Source organism: Stigmatopora nigra, chromosome 15 (assembly GCF_051989575.1).
Source record: "Stigmatopora nigra isolate UIUO_SnigA chromosome 15, RoL_Snig_1.1, whole genome shotgun sequence".
Lineage (NCBI taxonomy): Eukaryota > Metazoa > Chordata > Actinopteri > Syngnathiformes > Syngnathidae > Stigmatopora > Stigmatopora nigra.
Window position 1 is genome coordinate 10,314,227 of NC_135522.1, and position 23,519 is coordinate 10,337,745.

At 36.9% G+C, this 23,519-nt stretch overlaps 1 protein-coding gene across 3 annotated transcripts in view; it reads right to left on the minus strand.

The window, feature by feature from the left end:
* Positions 1 to 23,519, minus strand: part of prkcbb (protein kinase C, beta b) — a 98,605-nt gene that overhangs the window by 12,346 nt on the left and 62,740 nt on the right. For 2 of the 3 annotated variants that reach the window (XM_077733904.1, XM_077733905.1), the window contains 7 exons: positions 21,265 to 21,356; positions 19,243 to 19,305; positions 17,921 to 18,059; positions 17,668 to 17,748; positions 16,562 to 16,669; positions 9,337 to 9,477; positions 2,226 to 2,890 (listed from right to left, as the gene is read on the minus strand). In XM_077733904.1, the coding sequence (XP_077590030.1) occupies positions 2,714 to 2,890; positions 9,337 to 9,477; positions 16,562 to 16,669; positions 17,668 to 17,748; positions 17,921 to 18,059; positions 19,243 to 19,305; positions 21,265 to 21,356 (801 nt within the window). In that variant the 3' untranslated portion in view covers positions 2,226 to 2,713. Of the gene's footprint in view, positions 1 to 2,225; positions 2,891 to 9,336; positions 9,478 to 16,561; positions 16,670 to 17,667; positions 17,749 to 17,920; positions 18,060 to 19,242; positions 19,306 to 21,264; positions 21,357 to 23,519 lie in introns of those variants that run through there. The other variant, XM_077733906.1, reaches the window with a different exon arrangement.

Sequence of the window (23,519 nt, forward strand, 5' to 3'; positions counted from 1 at the left end):
TTTGAAGTTGGTTAGCCGTGTTTATTTGGATGTTTGTGTGCTTTGTTTGCTAATTGACGTTAGCTTCCTCTTTACATTTATGCACCTGCACAAATAGAAACTTATTTTGCATATGTTCATTTTAATATATTAATTAAAAAAAAAGTATAATTTATTATTTAATTGTGATTTCATTCAAAATTGGGACACTTGGATCATTTTTAAGGGGTTTGTCGGTCTTTTTTCTGAACCGTGGAACGAATTAGAGATTTTACATATAAAACACTGCTATATTCACAAAAAATACAAGATATGAAACCAGTTCAAGAACTAATTAATACAACTGTATATGCATATGGTAGACATATTACCTTTGTCAGATATGATCTTTTAAAACAAAAAAATACAAGATGCATCAAATGTTGTGACCAGTCAATTGGATAGTCTGTCAATGAAAACAAAGCCTCTGTATTTTCTTTCTTCTTTCGCGAGAAGTAAATGATCAGTTTCAGGGAACATGTTGCTGCATGATATGAGATTATGTAATTCAAGTAAGCATGAGTATTTCGGACCAAAAAAAAAGAATACTAATGTAATCATGAGGTTGGTGTTTTAACAACAAATATGATTTTCCATCCACAAAATGATTGCTATCTAAATTGAACAAAATACAAAACCTGTTGTTATTATTCTTTGCTGCTGCAGTTTATAGGGACACCACGGCATTAAAACGTCAGCTTTTTGTGAGCTGGGGCGTTAAGATTCAGTCGCTAGGCAACACGACAAATTGTCACAACACATCAAAACCTCTCTGGTGCTTCCAACTCAGCAAATAACGTGCAAACGCACATTCAAATTGCTTTCCTTTCATTCCCAATCCACCAGATGTCAAGCAACAAGTCAGACAGGGCTCCATATGAAGCCCTTGGCCATCCAAAAAAAACACCAAAAACCAAAAAAAAAACACAAGCAGCAGGGCCAGGCATGCAAAGTGAATTTTCATCCATTCACATATATAGGATATATTTTTTTCAGCATTATTGGAGCCATGCTTTTTGTCAAATACAGAGAAATGAGCTTCACGTCCGGAGTAGGAGTTTTGTCTGTCTAATACTATTCAAACTATATTTTACCATCATGATCCCCAAACAACACACAACTCATCAACCACTGTTTCTGCAAGCATGACGGTAGAATACAGTGTTGAGTCCAACTTTGTGATATTGTACTGATATAAAAAAGTCATGCACAAAAAGGTCAAACATTCCAATTATAGATAAGCATAAACATACAGACGCAGAGATTATTATCTAAGGCTAAGGAGCACACCAGAATTGCAAGCCAAACTCAAGAGCGTGCTTAAAGAGTCAAGGAAGGAGATGGAGGGTGGAGGACAACATAAAATGCTCTGTATGCTGCCACCTTTTTTTTCTGCACTCATGTATATTTGTGTTCTGCTGTTGTTGTGTATGTCTCTTGTCATTTATTTAACACAGTTTGTTCACACTGCATGTTGCAGGCTTGAACTGCAGCATAAACAATCCCTTGCTTTGTTTTCAGAAGTGTTTTTTTTAAAGATTTGCTTGAAGAAGTTAACATTATGGCTTTGAAAATAGCAGTAATGATGTCTTGAGATCCGAGTTTAATTCCTTCTGTGACTAAACTCCATTTATATATATATATATATATACATATATATATATATATATACATATATATACATATATACATATATATATATATATATATATATATATATATATATATATATATATATATATATATATATATATATATATATATATATACATATACATATACATATACATATACATATACATATACATATACATATACATATACATATACATATACATATACATATACATATACATATACATATACATATACATATACATATACATATACATATACATATACATATACATATACATATACATATACATATACATATACATATACATATACATATACATATACATATACATATACATATACATATACATATACATATATATATATATATATATATATATATATATATATATATATATATATATATATATATATATATATATATATATATATATATATATATATATATATATATATATATATATATATATATATGTATATATAAGTGGCAGCCAAAAGTAATATTTGAAAATGAATGAAATACAAGCGTTTTAATATGCAAGAATCAAATTGGGCTTGATTTTCATGTCAGGTTTGTATTCTCAATTTTTTTGCTTCAATTCAATGGCTATTGTTTTTCTCCATCTGGTATACATGCCCCAGCTACCTGGGGGCAGTACTAATGGTCACAAGTTACTTCTGGTATGATGCAATAAAATGAAGAACTCTTCACAGAGAATAAGTAAATATGCTCCACCATTTCTGGTCAATAGATGGTGCTTAAAGTGTTGTAAAACACATACAACATCAGTTAGCCATCGGAAGTGTTTTTAATTCTTAACACTGAGCTGAATTTTCCAATGCGAAGCTCTGTGTTTATTATAAATTCACAAGTATTTGCTGCAGTGTGAACAAGAAATGTGTTTATATCTCATTATTTGATCGTAAACGTTTTTCTCTGTGTTGGAATATTCATTGTTTCACAGTTTATACCTGTAGAGATACATATGTACTGTTAGTGTATGTGTGTATATGTGTGTGTGGGTGTATTCCAATATCCAAAATGAATGAGCTTGAATCAAGCTTGCTCATCAACAGGGGCATTAGGAGTGCCTCCAGGAAACTCTGGGTTGATAAAAGAGAATCCTTGGAACTCGTCCTGGTCCAGGTTCTCTATCACTTCATCGTCGGGTGGGGTCAGCACTGGTGGGTGGCGTGTGAAAAATCGGTCAAAGTTCTCAGCATCTCGTCCGCACTGTTGAGGAGGGTAGGGCAGGAGAGCGGAGCAGGAGGGGGAGATTGGAGGGGTGGGCAAGAATGGATGGATAAAGGGACGGTCAACAAAAGAAGGGGCGGGGTGGTGGGTGTAGGTAGGGAGTGAGATGGCACCACTTTGAACATGGTTTCAAATAAGCACTGCTACTTTGAGCTTTGCCTCAATTTATACACTGGATTTGTATCATTGCAGAACAAAGTTGTACCTTGATTTACAGTTTTAAGCAGTTTTTTTTTACCATATTTACTCGTGTATTAAGTAAATATTCCCCATTAAAATGGATTGAGTCGCTTGTAGTTTTGTCAAGACCCCTAAAACGGTTAGAGTGCTTTTAATGGATAAAAAAATGAATGGTAAAAATAACTAAATTAAAAGGAAAGTCTTCTTGTGAGCTTTTTATTTTGTATTTGTGTTTAACTAAACTGTAAACTGCTGAAAATGCATCAGCAAAGCTTGCTATGCTTGTCCATTCACTTATTTTTATTATTTGTCGATGGTTTCTAATCCGATTAAGCAAAAATTCAATGAAAATAATTGACGTGATTACTCGCAATTTCAATTTTTATTTTTATTTTTAAAGTACTAGTGTAAATCAAGGTACTGCTATACAAAATGATTCAAAATCACTATGATGAATCCCACCACATCTCAGAAATGTGGGTCCATATTCATCCAAATATTTGAAACATATTCAACTTCATTTTGAAAAATAATAAAGTTGCTAAAGTCTCAAACACCCTGCGGAGGTGCACTCCCTCACAGTTCATTCCAAATTATTTGTGTTTTCAAGTCTAAAATATAATAAAGTGCACTGAATAAAGTTCCTAAAATCCTAAATCTATTGCTTACTTCCTTTTACTTTCTTAGTTTGACCATGAAGACCCTCCTTAAAAAAGTATTTAAGCCCAGGAGGTGTGTTGTCCTCTAAGTGCATGAAACAAGTTATTAACTTAAAAAATGATACTTTCCCTACAGCAGGCCTCGTGGGGGCTTTAAGACGAGCTATTTTCTAAGTGTGTGTGTGTCTCCATCACTGTGCTTAGCTTTAATTAAGAAAACAAGGAAACGATATCCTCTGACAACGTCACCCGAAGGAAAACTCCAAAACTCATTAAATCTGTGTATCTCTGAAGGCAAAATGAAATGAAGCCAATGTGTTTATAGTTTAGGGAAATATACGGAATACACGGAGGTCTAACGTTATTTTCAGCTAATTACTTGCCTTTTAACCTTTTTGGGCACCCAGTTGGGACAATATGGTCCAATTGAGGACTCAAATTATGTCAGCTCTTTTTGCATTGAGAGAAATCCATTAAATTTTTTTTGGGGCTAAAAGGTACAATATACAACAGGGTAAATTTGATTTGAGACTGAGCGCATGAGCATGCAAATAAAAAATACAAACTCAACACAGAGAAGTGGACAAATAAAAATGTGAAAATGTGTGGACAAATGGCTTTGATGTATGAACGGAGAATGCATATAGGATAAGGCTATCTAAAATGTTATGTTGAGAAGGATAAAGTGATTGAAAACACATGTGAGGATGGGTCTGGGCCTAGAGATGTAGACATTAGAACAGTAATAATTTTGGAAGAAAAGGTGAAATTCAACTGTTGGAGTTGGGAGTCAAAAGGCTACCCAGTTGGTTAGCTTTCATGTCCAGTTTTTGCGTGTTCCAAAACTGCTGTATAAACAGAATCACCAGAATCGGAGAGATATATTATGCATCAATCCTTTTGAGTGGTCAACAATGGCCTGTAATTGATGTCAACAGTCAGAATTCCACATTATACTAGAACTATAGATCCAGCACATGAAACCTGCATCATGGGTTTTACATCAATAACAGCAACAACTGGCATTTTCTAATTTTGCTACATGTGACGCTCCAATACCAGAGCATAATATAGGTGACAGTACTTTTCACACAGAGGTTATTTATTCACCTTTCATCACCATACCTACTTTATACACCACCAGGCAAAAATTAACATACTCAATTATATATATATATATATATATATATATATATATATATATATATATATATATATATATATATATATATATATATATATATATATATATATATATATATATATATATATATATATATATATATATATATATATATATATATATATATATATATATATATATATATATATATATATATATATATATATATATATATATATATATATATATATATATATATATATATATATATATATATATATATATATATATATATATATATATATATATATATATATATATATAAAAATAAAAACTAGTCACAGTATCAATGTTAATCGTCATTATTGCCATAAAGTGCTTAACCGAGTCAATGTGCAAAGACACGTTATATTCTAGTCTGCCAAAAAGTATGTTTCTTAAGTTATAAGCTCTCAGGTATCACTTCCGCGCCCCCCTACGGGGCCCTGTCCCACTATTTAAGAAGCACTGCCAGAAATACACCTGCCACTAAATGCACATTTTAACCAGTAGGTGAAGCCCAATTTGCACGGATTATAAGGTCCTCTATATTTTGTGATTCTATACAATGTATAGAGGCGGTCGAACACGTGGCTCTTGAGCCGCATGCGGCTCTTTGCCTCAGCAACCTCCAGAGTAGTTGATGTGTTTACTCTGGCTAAGTTGCATTTGATGTGTGCTGAGCGTGTACACTTATCTTTAAATGAACACATTGCAGTTTTGGAAGGGAAAAAAGTGTTATGGTGAATAATATGGTTTTAGTTTTGTGTGTGTGTGTGTGTGTGTGTGTTTAGGCTTAGTCACTGCGTGGTGTGGCTGCTTGACTCTCACAGTTTAATAATTTCGCTCTTTTTGTCTAGCATGTTTGCCACTCCTGTTATGTATCAATGCAGCACAACTAACTGGCTTCAAGATGCCTCTATCTTCACATAATATTTAACCAGTTGGCTTCCTGCCAATCGTAGGCGATATATACATGTAAGACAACATCATGCAACACATTATTCAGACAGGACATCGACAATAAAATTCGTAGTTCCAACATCAACATATAGGTTAATTAATTAGTAACAGCATTATGCTGATCTAGTATACGACAGTCTTAGCCAGTAGAACCACTAGTCACAAAAAATATTAGATTATTAGATTATCTTTCCTTTCTGAGAACAAATATACGTGCTACTGTGCTGCTTCCGTTTACACTGGATAGTTTTAGGTTCAGCACTACATGATATACAGTGTTCCCTCGGTTATCGCGGTTAATGGGGACCGGGACCCCCCGCAATAGCTGCGTTTCCGCGAAGTAGGCGTGCCCCTTCAAAAATGCTTAAAGAAACGTGTAACATGTGCACAAAAGCACCACCAAGCAAAAACATCATAGTAGTCCATATGGAGGATCTTCTGCAGTTTTTTTTTTGCACGTAAGAAACATCGTTATTGGGAGTTGTGAACATTGTTTTTTTTTGGCCGGTGAAGATGCGCCTGTAAACAGCCATGACGTCATCAATGCGATTCCTGAACTCTCACCATGTTATTGACCATTTCTTTGGCCTTTTTTTGATGCAATTACTAATTCTTATTGAATATTTTGTTTCCACCTCTTCTAAAATGATGTAATTTATAATTTTAACTTAATATCTTTACATTTTTTATTGATTTTTTCCTGAAAAAAATCCACGAAGCTTTGAGTCCGCGATAGCTGAAGCGCGAAGTAGCGAGGGAACACTGTATTTAACATTTATTGCAGGGCAGTATAATGCTAATTAAAAAATAAAGTTAGTTGGGGACATGCTTTCATAACTGCTTCATAATATTTCACCAAATACTTAAAAATATTACTTGGTGGCATTTTGCTATCATGATTAAAAAAATGGCCAATACTGTGACAGTTTTTGCCCAAATGGCACAGGATTAGTAGCACGTATACCTAATTTATTGTATTTAAAGACACCCATAACCAAGCTTTAAGATAAAAACCCTGAGTGCTCATACAAGACACAAAAACAAGAAGAAAAAAAAACACCACTTCCCCACTACATGAGGAATAGTTGCAATGCTAAATAGAGACGAGGACAAGACACATTCGGCTTTTCAGTGAACAGCAGCAGCTTTCGCTTAAACTTTTATAGACTTGCATACTTGCAGAAACGAATGCATTCGTGTGTGCTCACTAACACAGTCATAGAAAAAACATACACATTCAAATGCAAAAATTTTCTCCCTTATTGCAGCAATAGGCATACATGCTGTAGAATCATAAACTCAAACAGGCAAAGACAAAGGAAAGGACATGTCACACACACACACACGCAAATCAGCAGGTTAAGACAGCTACGTTAAAAACCCGACAAGCTAGAAACACCCTTTACCGGCAGTGAGGCTTTGGGCTGCGTGAGTATGTGTACGCATAATAATGCCGCATTTTTGTGAGTCACAATGACTTCATCATATTTTTCCTTCTGATCCAACAGAAAATTATTGTAGTGAAAAAAGATATACACAAATACAAGGTTGAATTAGACCACTCTGTCTCTGACCAGTATCCTCTCACCTCTACCCTGGGGGAATAGTCTAAACTCCAACTGACCTTAGCTGACAGAAACTAGTTCTAACTGGTACAAGTGGATTGTAAACTTCATCAGATGAATTCATTTGGTCCGAACAAATTATGTATTGAATTAAAGTCATTTCATCACTAGTTGACGTCCCGTCTATTTGACCTGGGAGGGTGGCAATGAATGTTCGTTTATTCGCTGTCGGACATGTTTAGAATGAGCCTTTGTGTGTGTGTGCATGTTCAAATTCAGAACATGTGGTGACCTTCCGATTCGCGGTATAACTCTCACAATAACAATTACTATCATAATTAACAACACATGGGTCTACAGTATTCTACAATACAACAATTAAAGATTAAAAAATAAATGTAACATAGTAAGCATAATCGACTGGAGGCGGTCGATCAGGTTTTTTATTTTATTTTTGTGACTATTTTCATCGTGTGTTTTTTTATGTGGGAAAATCGCGTAGAATTACATAGACAAATATTTTTGTAACAATTTTTCGTAAATCTGCAATACTAAAAATATATTTTCGTACTCCCGTGATTGAGTAAAATTCCAAATTCCAAAAAAGGAACAACATAAACCACTAAAAATGAACCAATTCATGAATTTTACGACGCGCAGACGGGTCGCAGACACTTACAGAATCCTGCCTATCAACGACCTCCAGTCGAATAAATGGAGGAAAAAACTGTTTATTTTTTTGCACTATCGTACACAATTTATCAAAAAGTTTTGTCGTCCTCTCAGGCATTTTATATTCTGCTAATAAATATAGTAGCACGATAGTACTGCAACATTCTACTAAACAAAGGAGTGTCTTTATGAAATATTGCGTGGCATTGCTAAAATTCTATTAATTTAGACTAGGTGGAGTGGCTTTTTTCATTAATTCACACCCTCTCATTCAAAATGAATAGGATGTCCAGTGCTGCCAATGGTAGCCAATGAGTTAATACACTATTCTAGTGAAAGAAAAACCAGCTGATTCTTATTTCTGGAAATTTTCTAGGTTCTTATCGAAAACCTATTGGTATCCAAAGCAAGCAATATGCATATAATCCGAATGTAAAATATATGAAAGGACTCATTTGTAATTTTATAATAAGAATAGTTGAGAATGGCATGCAATTCAAACACGTTCCATGTGTTCATGCTATAACTTTCATGATCAAGATGTCCTGACTTAAAGGAAAGGAAAGAGACAGGTAGGAAACATTGACAGAAGAGAGCTAAGAGTTGAGAGAATGTAAACTGCAGTGGTTCATTTTACCTTCCGATGGCATTGGTGGATCTCAAATAATTAGAATATTGTGAAGAAAAAACATTCCGGACATTTCTGAGAATGATATTGTGACACAGAATAAAATATATTTTTTTATAAATTAAACCTGGTAAACCTAATTTGGCAAAGAGCATTAATTTATTCATTTTCCAAACTGCTTCGGTTTGCTGGAGCCTATCCCAGCTAACTATGGGCACCAAACAGGGAACACCCTGAATTGGTGGCCAGCCAATCACAGGCCACGAGGAGACAGATACCCATTCACACACAGACTTTTATCTAAAGACAATTTAGAGTGTTCAACCAGCCTTTCTGCATGTTTTTGGGATGTGGGAGTAAACTAGATTACCCGGATATAATCATGCAAACTCCACACATTGAGGACCCACCTGGGATTGAACCCTTGACCCCCTAATGCGAGGCCGATGTGCTAACCATTCGTGCACAGACCAGCGTAGCAAATTCCAAAACAAGTGGTGTATGAGTTGCACTCACTGACAAAAATATGGAACTTTTTCACAATATTCTAATAATATGAGAGCCACTAATAGTTCTTTTTCAAGAGGCAAACTTACAGCTTTGGGTTTGAATGGTGGCTGGACCTCCTTGTTCTCCAACTTTTCCCAGTCCATGTAACGGAAGAAGCTATGGTCCCTGATGTCTCTCTCACCCTCTGGAGCACAGCCTAGTCGCTTGGCTGGATGCTTGGTCATCAACTGGCCAGACAAAAAGGAGAAAGGATGTGGATTATTAGCTTTCAGCTCTCATGGCACAAGAAGGATTTGTCTCGTGTATTGTTCATTCTGAATTGCTTCAACTGTTTGGGGATGTTGTTGACATTCAAGTGTTATTTGTCCCATGACAGCTGTGTTTTCCATCTTAAGGTCAAGCCGACTGTCTTAATTATATAAAAACTAAGTTAAAAAAGATGTACCGTATTTTTTGGACGATAAGTCTCACTGGGGTAAGGTTTTTGGGAGAAATGTATTTGAGAAAATCCAAAACAAACAACAAACGTGTTATATAAAATGTTTATGTTTTTCATTTATTCATTCCTTTGTTGAACTGCTAATCCCCACAAGGGTCATGGGGGTGCTGGAACCTATCCCAATTAACTGTGGGCACCAGGTGGAGGACACCCTGATTCATTGGCCAACCAAGAAGACGGACAACCATTCACGCTCACACAAATACAGGGATAGGCAAGTCCAGTCATCGAGAGCCACTATCCAGTCTGTTTTCCATATCTTCCTCCGCTACCACACCTGAATCAAAATATCAATTCATCAGCAAGCTGTCCAGAAGCTTCATATCCATCCCGATTATTTGATCCAGGTGTTTTAGTGGAGGGAGACATGAAAAACAGACTGGATTTCTTTAGCCACTCTCCATTGATTTTATTAACTTCCTAGCGATTCTATCGGTTCGCCATGGCGACCCGTAGAAGATAGGCCGAAAGTCCACAAACCGCCAATGTTGGAATTATTAACAGAGGCCGAGAGCGCTTATTTGTGGAAAGGTAAAAAATAACAGGTGGAATGATGTCATATTGTGTGACTAATTTTACACATATGTTGCACCTCTGAGCAAACTACTATTTCAAAAAATGCAACGTATGCATATAGGGGAGTAGAAAGAAAATGAATGAATGGATATCAAAGTTAGTATGAGGCTATCCAGTATTAAAATAGAAAAAATATCTGTATGTATTTTTTTTAAAATGAGTACATTACTAGCCGGTGAGACGGTGGAGCGAGTGGTTAATGTGTTGGCCTCACAGCTCCAGGGTCCTGGGTTCAAATCTAGGTGACGTCCACCCGTGTGGAGTTTACATGTTCTCCCTTGGCCTGGGTGGGTTTCCTCTGGGTACTCCAATTTACTCCCACATTCGAAAAACATGCATGACAGGTTGATTGGACAATCTAAATTGCCCCTAGGTATAATTGTGAGCGTGAATGGTTGTCTGTCTTCTCGTGCCCTGCGATCGGCTGACCACCGATTCAGGGTATAGCCGGGTTAGGCTCCAGCACCCCCACGGCCCTAATAAGAGTAAAGTGGTTCAGTAAATGGGGATGCGATGGGGACATTACTAGCCAATACCATAAAGCCATTTAGGCAGTAGAATTGGTATAAGAATCAAATAAATTGTATCTGGGCAACACTTGTATCCATTCATTTCTATTAGAATTTTCTTTCAGAACCATTGTGCTTACTTATGAACTTGTGTGAGCAACCAGCATTAAGCCCAGAGACATAACAGTTGTTGTTTTTATACCACCAAAGGCAAAATTAAAGAGCATTTAAGATGTCTGTCCACGCAAAACCTTAAGAAAGGCTAGAGTGACGTCAGTGTGTATATGTGTGTTGGTGTAGGTGGGGCGTGCCTCCCTGAGGAGCAGCAGTCATAGCTCATTACATTAGAACTAAAATAACGTGTTTCATGGGTCATTCAACTGTGCGCACACCAATGGTGACGTGCACACCAGTGGCGACACACACACACACACACACACATACACACAAGCAGACTTGGGTTGCTCACATGTATACAAGTTCTTTTAAATAAACACAAAAATATAGAAAGCAATTGTTTACCAGGGATATTACACACTCTGCTGCTTCTGTCCTCTTTTTTTCCTTGAGCGCACAAAAGATGATAATTAAAATTGTTTTCAGGCATCCTCCCGGATAAAAGGTAAAAGAGTGTTGAAAATTGTAACATGTATGCATTTTAACTGGTTGTTTGGGATAGAAGGAGTTATTTAGGTGACCAATTTTCATCCAAGATCAGCAGTTGTGCTGTTGGTAAATTGTCGAATGTCACATTCAAATAGACAAAATACATTTTGTTGATTTATTGTTGTCAGTGACAGATTAAATCTTCTGCTAGATGGTGCAAAATCAAATCAACCTGTGATTCCACATTTAGCAGTATGTTTGGTAAGAGGGTTTAGTTTTAAGAGTGGTTAGCATATCAACCTCACAACCCTGAGATCAAGGGTTCAATCACAAGCTTCGGCCTTCCGCGTGGAGTTCATAAATTCTCCACGTGCCTTCTTGGATTTTCTGCAGGTACTCTGATTTCCTCCCACATCCCAAAAAATCATGTTGAACAGGCTGATTGAACACTCTAAATCAGAAATGGGAAAACTATGGCCCATGGGCTTTTTAATCCGGCCCGACGACATTGTCCAAATATTTCTTTCCCCCCAAGATGGCGTCGTCACGTGGAAGCCAGTGGCAATAGCTCTGTCCACTCTTATTCGTTTTTTTTGTGTTTTACAGCCCCTCTATCTTTTTTAAATTACATTTTAATATTTCCTAATACATTCCTTTTTACTTTACTTTGTACTTTATACGTTTTACTTTAATGATGAGTGATGAGTATGTTAATACTTGAGTCATTTTTTTCATCTATATGTTTCATATGTACTGTTAACGGATGCAGTTTTTTATATGTATCGTATCTTGTGCTGACCCGGCCCATCTGTCAAATTTTTAAAGTCAATGTGGCCCCCGGGCTGAAAAGTTTGCCCACCCCTGCTCTAAATTGTCCTTAGGTATGACGTTGATTACAAATGGATCACTCAAACCAGTTGTTCAGGGTCCGCAGACCTTTGGTGATATTATGTCATTGTGAATTTTTTCATTTTGGAATAATTATGGTGGTTTGTGTCATGAATTTGTGAATGACTATTGTTAATATAGGCGACATAGTTTTAAATGAAAAGATTTTTAGTTGGTGGTGTCTCTTGAGATATTTTCAATGCAAAAAGTGTGCAGCATTTAAAAAAAAGATTTGGAAACACTGCTCTAGATTCACCAATTAAAGCCTCACATTGGCACACGGTGGTCTCCACACGGCCTCGGCCGCCAATACATCCACCAACGGGAGCCTTCGCATTGGCACACTTTGGTCTCGACACTACCTTGAGCCCTGCTACATCCACCAATGAGATCCTCGTGTTGGCACACCACTCTGTCCCCGACACGACCTCTTGTGCCGCTTGATCCACCAATGAAAGCCTCACGTTGGCACACTGTGGCCCCGACACGGCTTCCCTTAACCCCTGCCTCCACCAATGGGAGTGCCGCATTTGCAGACTGTGCTCTCAACACTACCTCAAGCGTTGCTTTAGTCATGTTTTTTTTTTTTATTATTCACCATTGTGCATGCATACTCTCATTGATACCTTTTTTTTAAATTTACAATCGCATAACAATGTTATTAAAAGACTTTAGATACTTATTGTACTTTAAAAGTGTTTAAATTAAATGAAAAATGAAAAATGCATGCTTTTATTTTTACTTTTAAATCCTGCGTATGGCTCTCAAGGAATTGCATTTAAATATATGAATTGTTTATGGCTTAACCACAGGCATACAGAGTATAATGATATTTCAATATATAGTCAAAGCCTAAAATTAATAGTACGATAAGCTAACAAAATAACATTTTGTCGACATCTCCAGAAAAATTGGCAAATTTTTGCCTCATTTAAACTGATGACTCGATCATTTGCTCAATTATGGTGTCATATTTTGAGCTATGTGTACATGCTTATTTCCGACATTATTGCTGCCCCAATTCAGAAAAAGTAAATCTCATCTCATGTGGTAGTGGATAAGTATGTGAGTGCACTTTTGGATGTGTGGGAACAAATGTGTTCAATTAGTCTTTGATGTAAAGTCATGTGAAGTTGAAGACATTATGTAGCTAACAGCATGTCTCAATAGAATATAGGGGTATGTGTTTGCATGAATTTCTGTGTGTGTAGCCCTATTGCTGGCTATGAAATATAGATGCTGCTTCGGATAAAATCAGGGGAGTGGAAAAATCTGTGATCACTCCCTTTACACACATTATACGCATGCACACACATGCACACTCTATTTGCTGAAATAATTTAAGCATGTATTGTGGGGATGCTTTGCAATTTCAAGGATCTCATGTATAAAAATTGTATTTGTATCCTGTCCACTTTTTCGGCACACTGCACAACACATGCTATTTGATCACTTCTTACTTTTTCAACTTCTAATCAATCAAAAAATTCAAAAAGTACGTAAAATCAATAGGAAGTGACCTATAAGTGCCCTTAAATTAAGAAGTGACCTTGCATGTCATTGGAAATTATGGGGGCGTCAAATTAATCTAAACTGGTAGGACTGGCTGTGGATACTTGAATGACATTTTCTTCCATATATAAGGCGCACTGTATTATAAGGCGCACTGTATTATAAGGCGCACTGTCTATTTTGGAGAAAATGTAAGACTTTTAAGTGCGCCTTATAGTCGTGAAAATACGGTAATTGCTATTGACTTCCAGGTATGAAGCACTCACTACACAGTCACCTCTAGAGCCAGCCATTGTTGATGTTTTGGATTTTTTTTGTATAAAATCTTGCAGTGGGGGAGGAGCTATATGATGGAAGATTTTGTAAACTAAGATGGCATCTGCATATTTAACAGTATTGTTTCAGTTCAGGCGTTTGTGTTTTTTTATTATCCGACAGTGGCGTTTTTGGTTTTCTGTTTTTTCCATATATAAGGTGCACTGGATTATAAGGCGCACTGTCTAGTTTGGAGAAAATTTAAGACTTTTAAGTGCGCCTTATAGTCGTGAAAATACGGTACTTAATAGTGTGTTATTGACAGTGTCAGAAATTAGTGCTTTGACTTCAAATTAATTGTTTTAACTACACAAAAAGGCTTGAAAGGGCACTTTACTATAAATTACAGTGACTTCATCTTTAAAAAATATAGTACATGGAGCAGAAAAAGACTAGACCTCGTTGCAATGCATTTCAATAAGAAAAATAACATGACAGAATTCTTGAGGCAAAGTAAGCGATAACATTTGCACGTTGTCTTCACTACTCTGAGACACAGTTGAGCCGATGATTTTTCTTGCAAATGGAAATATCATGTCAAGCTTCAAGTAGTCTTCATATGAACGCAAATCCGTTACTGTTAACCCAGAAGCTACTGGCGGGGGCGCGGTGGGATGTGGGGGTGGACGGAGGCGAGCTTTCACGCTCCAATGGTGATCCACTACAACCCAGTAATCATCACTAATACATAACACAGCCCTTATATGTGTGCGTAAATGGCTTTGCATATGTGGGTGTGTTTGTATTGCAGAGTGAACATTTTTGTCATCAATTTGCTAGTGAACGCATGCGGAATGTCTTGAACGCCTATATGGCTGCAAGAGTGCGTGTCTCTGATTCCAATTCTTACTTGTCCAATTTGTGGTGATTTAGTTGTGTACGCCTCTTGTGTTTGTGTTGTTACAGTGTGTTTTCACATATTTACACTAACATATTGCTATGAGCTAGACAACACTAAGGTGGCCCGGTGACGAGTAGTTAGTGCGTCGGGCTCACAGTTCTGGTGTCGAGGGTTAGATACCAGGTGGATCTTCACTGTAGAGTTTGCACCTTCGACCCAAGCTTGTGTGGGTTATAGTGGAGCAAATAAGTATTTAGTGAACCACCGATTGTGCAAGTTATCCTTCTTGAAAAGATTGGATAGGCCTGTAATTGTAAACATGGGTAAACTTCAACTATGAGAGAATGTGGACAAAAATAAAGGAGAAATCTAAACTTTGACGGATGGGAAGGTCTCTAATTAATCGTTAGAAAAAAAGCGGCATCAAAGTTCAATTTGCGTTAATTAGAACGTTGTATATTGTTGTGAGGGGTGCTGGAGCCTATCCCACTTGACTTTGAATAACAGGCGGGGGACAACACCCTGAATTGGTGGCCAGCTAATCACAGGGCAAGAGGAGATGGACAACCATTTTCACTCACACTCAATCCTAGGGGTTGAGCACCCCTGATTTAGAGTGTTCAACCAGCATGATTTTCGAATGTGGGCAGAAACCGGAGTACCCAGAGAAAACCCATGCAAGCCTGGGATGATAATCCACATAGTGAGGACCGACCTGGGTTATTTGCCCTTGAACCCAGAACTGTGAGACAGCTTAGTGGTTCACTCATACCTTACGATGATGCGCCGTAAATAAGATGAATGTATTTATGAGGGAGTAATGAATGTAAAGAATTGTCATTTCTGAAAGTGATGAATAATATGTAATATGTATACTTATTACTTTTTTGTGTAACTACACCCAGCACTGATTTTCATAAACTCATTAAGTGTTAAAGACGTTCAATCTATTTAAACTTGAAGGGATGACAGTCTGTCCTTGTTCAGAAACGTTTGACATTCATCTCCACCAATCACAGTAGATACGGGTTAGAGTCCAGTTCAATATGCTGACTATCAATAAAAATTGAGGTGACTTAGTCATTGGCTAAAGGTTCCACCCATTGAAAAGTAGTGCAGCAGTTCAACTTCATTTTAACTGTCCAGTCTACTCTGAAGAGTTCCCACAGCTCAAGTCATTTCATTACAGCAGAGCTGTGCAGTGAGTGTGCGTGTTAGATTATGTGCAATGAAAGAAAGAAAAAAAAACAATGAGCAGAGCGGGCAGAGAGAAGGACAGGGAAGGAGAACGTTCCTGACAGAGAGATGGAAGCGGGAAAGATAGCGAAAGCGAACAATGTTGTTTCACTGCACACAAATGTTCCCTCACAATGGTTTTAATTATGCAGATAATTTTGATGTCCCTCTCTCGTTCCCTCTATCTATTCACCTCCTTCCCGCTGCTTACTGCAGTTTTTTTTTTAAAACAGATGTCGTTTTTCCTCTTCCTTTCCTATATGTATGAGACTTTGGTCAAGGATTGTAATGTTGAGTACACATGTGAGGCTGTTTGTCAACACACTTACTCCTTTACAGATAGCCACAGCTTCCTTGGACATCGACTTGGGATAGGACACATGGTGCTCCATGATGGATTGAAATAACTCATCCTCATCCTCGCCATCAAATGGAGGCTAGTGTACAAAATACATGCAGAAAATGTTGATTTTATTCTTGACAGGTTATTGAAGCAGTTAATAAAAATATTTTGGTCACAGGTAAAAAACGAAGAGGTTTTTAAAAGGTTTTGATTTTTATTTTGAATTATCTCATTGGCTGCCATTGATGGGGATAGACATCAATCCAATTTGACTGTCAAAGGATGGCAGTGAAAGAAAGGAAAATAATCAATCAATAACAGAAAGCTGAATTTATTTTGTAGTATATAATGTTATTTATGTAAAACTAAATATTAAAATACATTTTCTGTAGACATAATTCTGCTGCACAACTGATCCCAAAAAAAAACAGATAGGGTTGGATTAAAATCCAGATGATCAGGATTTTTCTTATTTGTTGACAGCATATTAAATACTCTGCTTATATTGTATAAGACTATATATTGTGAGGTGTTTTTTTTTGTATTTTCTTTATAGCCCATCATGTGTGTTATGCCATTTTAGGGTTTGTTTCAAACGATTAAAGTATTTTATACCAACACATAACGTCACCAAACTTTCCATATAACATTTTTCTTATATTTATAGTACTTTATAAATAGACAAGTAAGTAAAACGCTGATGAATATCATTTAATAATTAGTTGACAACATATTAAATACTCTGGTTATATTGTATAAGACTATATATTGTGAGGTGTTTTTTTTTGTATTTTCTTTATAGCCCATTATGTATGTTAGGTGTTTTTTGTTGTTGTATTTTCTTTATAGCCCAGTATTTTATGCCATTTTAGTATTTGTTTCTAACGATTAAAGTATTTTATACCAACACACAATGTCACCAAACTTTCCATTTTCCTAATACTTATAGTACTTTATAAATAGACGAGTAAAACTCTGATGAATATAATCTAATAATTGATCGTTTTCTACACATTTTTAAATGGAAAACTGCGACAAAAGAATGATGAATATTTATCTCTTCTTATCTGATCAGATAGAGATCGCACACACCTGTCCAGCTAGCATTTCATAAAGGAGAACTCCAAAGGCCCACCAGTCCACAGATTTCCCATATGGTTGGTAAGCTATGATCTAAAATATGAAGAAAAGATCAAGTTATTGACTGAAAAAATGACAGGGAAGTAGATACAGTCGTACCTCTACTTATGACATTAATTGGTTCCAGAACTTTTTAATAAAAAATAGAGGCATGACTGTACCGTAATCAATCAGTTTGAACAAACGTAAACGGAACACAATCCACCTCTGGTGCTATGTAGTCAGGTGTTCCACAGAAGGTTTTGGTAGTGACTCCATCGTTCATATTTTCTTTACACATACCAAAGTCGGCTATTTTAATGTGACCTTCACCGTCCAGCATCACATTATCCAGCTTAAGGTCTCTGTTAATGAAGTAGATACAGACAAATAAATAAAAAATCAGTTTACAGTAGAAATCCGGAAAGCAGATACGAGCATACTACAACTACAATATTATAATCAGTAACAATTATTTTTTAAATCCTTAATTGGAGCTGTAAAGGCGGGTGAGTGGTTGGCGCGTCGGCCTACATGTCTTAGGTCCTGCGTTCGAATCCAGGTTGATCCTCCAGTGGGGAGTTTGCATGTTCTCGCTTGGTCTGTGTGGGTTTTCTCCGGGTTCTCTGATTTACTTCCACATTCCAAAAGCATTAATGGTAGGTAGGTTGGACACTCTAAATTGCCCCTAGGTATGAGTGTGCATGGTTCCCTGTTTCCTCGTGCCCTGTGATTGGCTGGTCACCGATTCAGGGTGTTGTCCCCCACCTCCGGCCAGAAGTCCAATCTCAAGGCCCTCTCCCCAATATACATGCGATCTTGCAAGGACGTGTCAATCAAGACAACCCCCACAACATCCAGAGCCCTTTAGAAACTCCCAACACATCTCATCAATCGCCAGGGCTTAGCCACCGAGAAGGTTTTTAACCACCTCAGCGACTTCAACCACACAGATTGGAGAATCCCCAGAGTTCCCTGGCTCTGCTTCCTCTCTCAGGAGGTGTTCATGTATTTGGCCCACCGCAAAATCCCGAGTCGAGGTCAGCACCGTCCTATCTCCACAATACACTGTTTTTAGGGTGAACCACTTTGTCCTTCTGAGACGTCAGATGGTGGACTAAAATTTCCTGGAAACCACCTGTAGGGTGTCTTCCATGGCATCAACAAACTCCCCCCATGTCCAGGTTTTTGCTTCAGAGACCACCAGAGCCACGTACCGCGTGGACAGTCAGGACCCTTCAGGTAGCTCGGGAGTCCCATGCGCCAAAAAGGTCTGATAGGACTCCTACAGTCGGACGGAAGCCCCTACTGTCCATCAGAGGGTTCTTTGGTTGCCAAAATGACCAATAATAACGTGCACACTTTGAAAATGTGTCTGTTTAGAAATAGAAATGAAATGTATAACTACGAGTTTACTCACACTGGTCTAATGTGTTTTAAGATTCCTACCAAGATAGTTGGGATTGGATTCACTTATTGTTATGGCCAGTGAATTCACACTGGGTAGTTTAACTTTATAGATTTCTTGTCTTGGGAAATCGACATTACCTGTAGATGATGCCCTTTTGATGCAGGAAGAACAAACCAATGGCAATTTCTGCAGAGTAGAATCTACAAAATAACACACAACAGAAAAATGCCGTAATTAGAAAGAGTGAAAGAAAAGGACAGGGTGTGCACGTATGTGTTTCTAGAAAGGTCGACGCTGTCTCTTCAAGGCCAGATGATAAGATCACCAGTCTGGACACACTGACCACGTATGAGTGGGTATTTTTCAGAGAGTGGGCAATGGACGGTAATGTTGTCGGTAATGTGCTTGTAAAAGACGTAGGGAGGCATTCTGTGTGTGTGCAAAGTGGTGACGAATATGCACAGCCTATTTAGTGCTTAATCTGTGAACAGAATGAAACCCAGAGGGCAAACACTGTCGCACAAAGCTTTCGTGACCTTATCCTTTTTAATGAAAACATATACACGATTTAAGGCAGACTCTGGAGAAGAGAGAATCCATTGAAGACCTCCCTTGTCATATCATAGGCACAAAACAGCTCAAAACTATTGCCTCAAATTATTATAACAAGACAAAATTTATCTATGGATTACTGCCTGACAAAGTTGCGCCAAATTCATACAGGCGCAATGGCTTAAACCGCCAGAAATATATCAATACAGAACAATAAACGGACAACAATTTATGCTCACACTCATACCTAAGGGCAATTTAGAGTGTCCAATCAGCCTAGCATGCACGTTTTTGTAATGTGGGAGGAATTTGGAGTACCCGAAGCAAACCTACACAGGCCCGGGGAGAACATGTAAACTCCACACAAGTGGAAATGACCTGGATTTGAACCCAGGACGCCAGAGCTGTGAGGCCCATGAGCTAACCACTCGCACCACTAGGTCATGTTTTAAAAATATATCACATTTTAATAATGAACCCATCAGGTTGCTCCCAAAGTTTTCCAAGTGAGCCAAATCCTAACTATAATTGGTAATCATTGATAGTGAATGGAAGCCCTCTCAGTCAAAGTGAATTGTCAGGCTAGTGTCAATGGCAGGCAATTAGTTAAGACATTCATTTGATTACAAAAATGTTGCAAAAGGGAAACAAATAAATATTGATTATTTTTCCAACTTGAAATACTACCTTGTTTTTATCTTTATCACAGTATATATATATATATATATATATATATATATATATATATATATATATATATATATATATATATATATATATATATATATATATATATATATATATATATATATATATATATATATATATATATATATATATATATATATATATATATATATATATATATATATATATATATATATATATATATATATATATATATATATATATATATATATTCATAACTTCAGAATAAACACAACAAATTGCATGGCAATTTAGCATTTGGCAGACAATTTTGCATGGATGAAGATCAGCATTTGTTAGCATGAAAAATCACATTCCTCCACTAACAAATCCAGTCTTCAGTGGATCATTCTCAACCAAAAAAGATGAATAGCAAATACCAAAAAGGCTCTTAGCTTCTCGACAGCTAGCTTGTTAAATATGTCAAGTTGTTGGTCTTAACTTGATATCAAAGATCTCTCCAGCCACATGAATTATTTCCTGCCATTTTGGAGATGTCAAAGCTCAAACTGGAGCTAGTGGATACACTCATTTCTTTGAACTTCTTCATAGCGGTGATGAGAACAAAGCATTTCATCCCCTGATTATGGAGAAGCTTTGCAGAGTAAAGCTTCACATATATAATATTGCTATCTTTTTTCATATTCACGTCTTATATGCGCCACGCAACACACGCAAGTTGACCAACTCTCACCATTTCAACGCCGGAACATTTGAAAATTTTACATCTAGGGCACTGCAACCTCATGCAATTTCCCCAAAAAATAGATCATCTAAATTTAACAAGATTTCCTCATCCCCGTGGATGAGCAAATGCCGATTCTCGATGATGTTTCAAAAAATAGAAAGTTTGGAAAAAGTCAGTCTTTTGGCTACAGTGCTTGTATATGTTTACTTACACGGCATGTGGTTCCTTGAACTTCCCAACTTGCTGAATCTGATACATGAGATCTCCACCATTAATATACTCCATGACAAAGTACAAGCGGTCCTGTAACAAGAAAGGAGTGAGGACAAAAAGGTCAAAAAGGGCTGAGAAAATAGGCTTACGAGAAAGAACAACTGTGAGTGATAAGTCACGAGGTGGATGGCATTGGTAGAAAAAAAATGGACAGATAAAGACTGGACTCTTCAACAGAGGCAATATTGTGACATCAATTTCGGACTCCAATCTTTTCCATTAGAAGCAGAAATTGCCAATAAAGATTCCTGCACTTGGGCTCGGGTGTGTGTCTTTAGTGTGTGTCCATGTGGTTGTGTGTGTTTCTATGCTTTACTATAATCCTAAGAAGTCATCTTTTTGCAGCCCTAGCTTCTTACTATTGTGTCACAAGACAAAAATACTCAATATGAGTTATTATTTTTGACATTGACATTAAAAAAAAAGCCCAGAATTAAATTGTATTCATTTTTTATTAATTGTATCTGCGCATCTCCTTTGGTGGGAACCCTGGTTTCCTCCCATATCTCAAAAACAGGAGGGCTGTCGGGTTGAACAGACTAAATTGACCTTAGGTATGGGTGTGGTGCTTGTAGTTAGCTGGGATAGGCTCCAACACCCCCGTGACCTTTGTGAGGATAAGCGATACGAAAACTCAATGAATGAATTGCCACAATTAACAGGAAGTGATCCAAACTGGACAAAAAGTGAAGCGGGAATTCCTGACAATCATCAGAAAATGACTGGAAATGGAAAAGGAAAGGTGACAAAATCACTAGGAAGTCACTTGACTAAATCACTTACTTTTTGACACAAATATCTGGTGACCTGTGGTAGTGCAAAGACTAATAGATAACTGATTGCCCTATTTTCACGACTATAAGGCGCACCACATTATAAGGCGCACCCTCAATGAATGACATTTTTCCGTATATAAGGCGCACTGTATTATAAGGCACACTGTATTATTAGGCGCACTGTATTATAAGGCGCAGTCTATTTTGGAGAAAATTTAAGAATTTTAAGTGCGCCTTATAGTCGTGAAAATACGGTAATTGCTATTGACTTGCAGGTATGAAGCACTCACTACACAGTCACCTCTAGAGCCAGCCATTGTTGATGTTTTGGATTTTTTTGGATAAAATCTTGCAGTGGGGGAGGAGCTATATGATGGAAGATTTTGTAAACTAAGATGACATCTGCATATTTAACAGTACTGTTTCAGTTCAGGCATTTTTGTTTTTTTAATATCCGACAGTGGTGGTTTTTCGTTTTTGGTTTTCTGTTTTTTCCATATATAAGGCGCACTGGATTATAAAGCCGCTGTCTATTTTGGAGAAAATTTAAGACTTTTAAGTGTGCCATATAGTCGTGAAAATACAGTATTAATTCTTTGCAAATAAATATTGTATCTGGACACAACATTTTCAGTATTAATACATTGATACTTTGGAAAACCTTATTTCCTACCGTGTTGGCATGATGAAAATATATGACTACACTTTACGGTTGACAGTAAATATGAGTGTGGTGGAAGTGCGTAAGTACCATATGCAGGGAAGCACTATGCTGCACAGAGAATTAGTGCTGCAGAGGATTAATACATTCCCTTCTCCTATGTGTGTGTGTGTGCATGTGCATGTCAACTTGATTTGCCTTGAAAAACAACTGCAACTGCATTTTCAAGCGCATTATCTCACAAATCAATACACATAGGAAAGTATGCTCGTGTATGAAGCACATAAAGACATAAATGACATGCTCCCAGAGTTGAGCACAGTGTTCCCGAGCTATATTTATTCTACTGTTGACTCATCTTTCGTGCAATATTATGGATTAAATGTCACAAGATGAGCACAACACCACCCCAGATCGGGCTTGCGAATTACAGCTGTGGGACGTAGTTAAAGACGTCAGAGTCCAGTGGCAGTGGATCCTAAGCTATGATTCACTTGACTTCATTAGGAAAAACAGCAAAGCGCTACTTAAACATTTGGCCTTAAAGGACCCCTATCACATTCGGCCGAATTCGATATATAGGACTTCACTAAGCCACAACCAATAGTGCTTTTCTTTGTAAAATACAACAAAAACACATTTATCATATACATATATTTTCAGACAAAAATGCTATACTTTTATAATTGTTAACAGATCATGGAACAAATGATGTTAATTTAATGTGAAATATGCTTATAATAACCAAAAATGTCC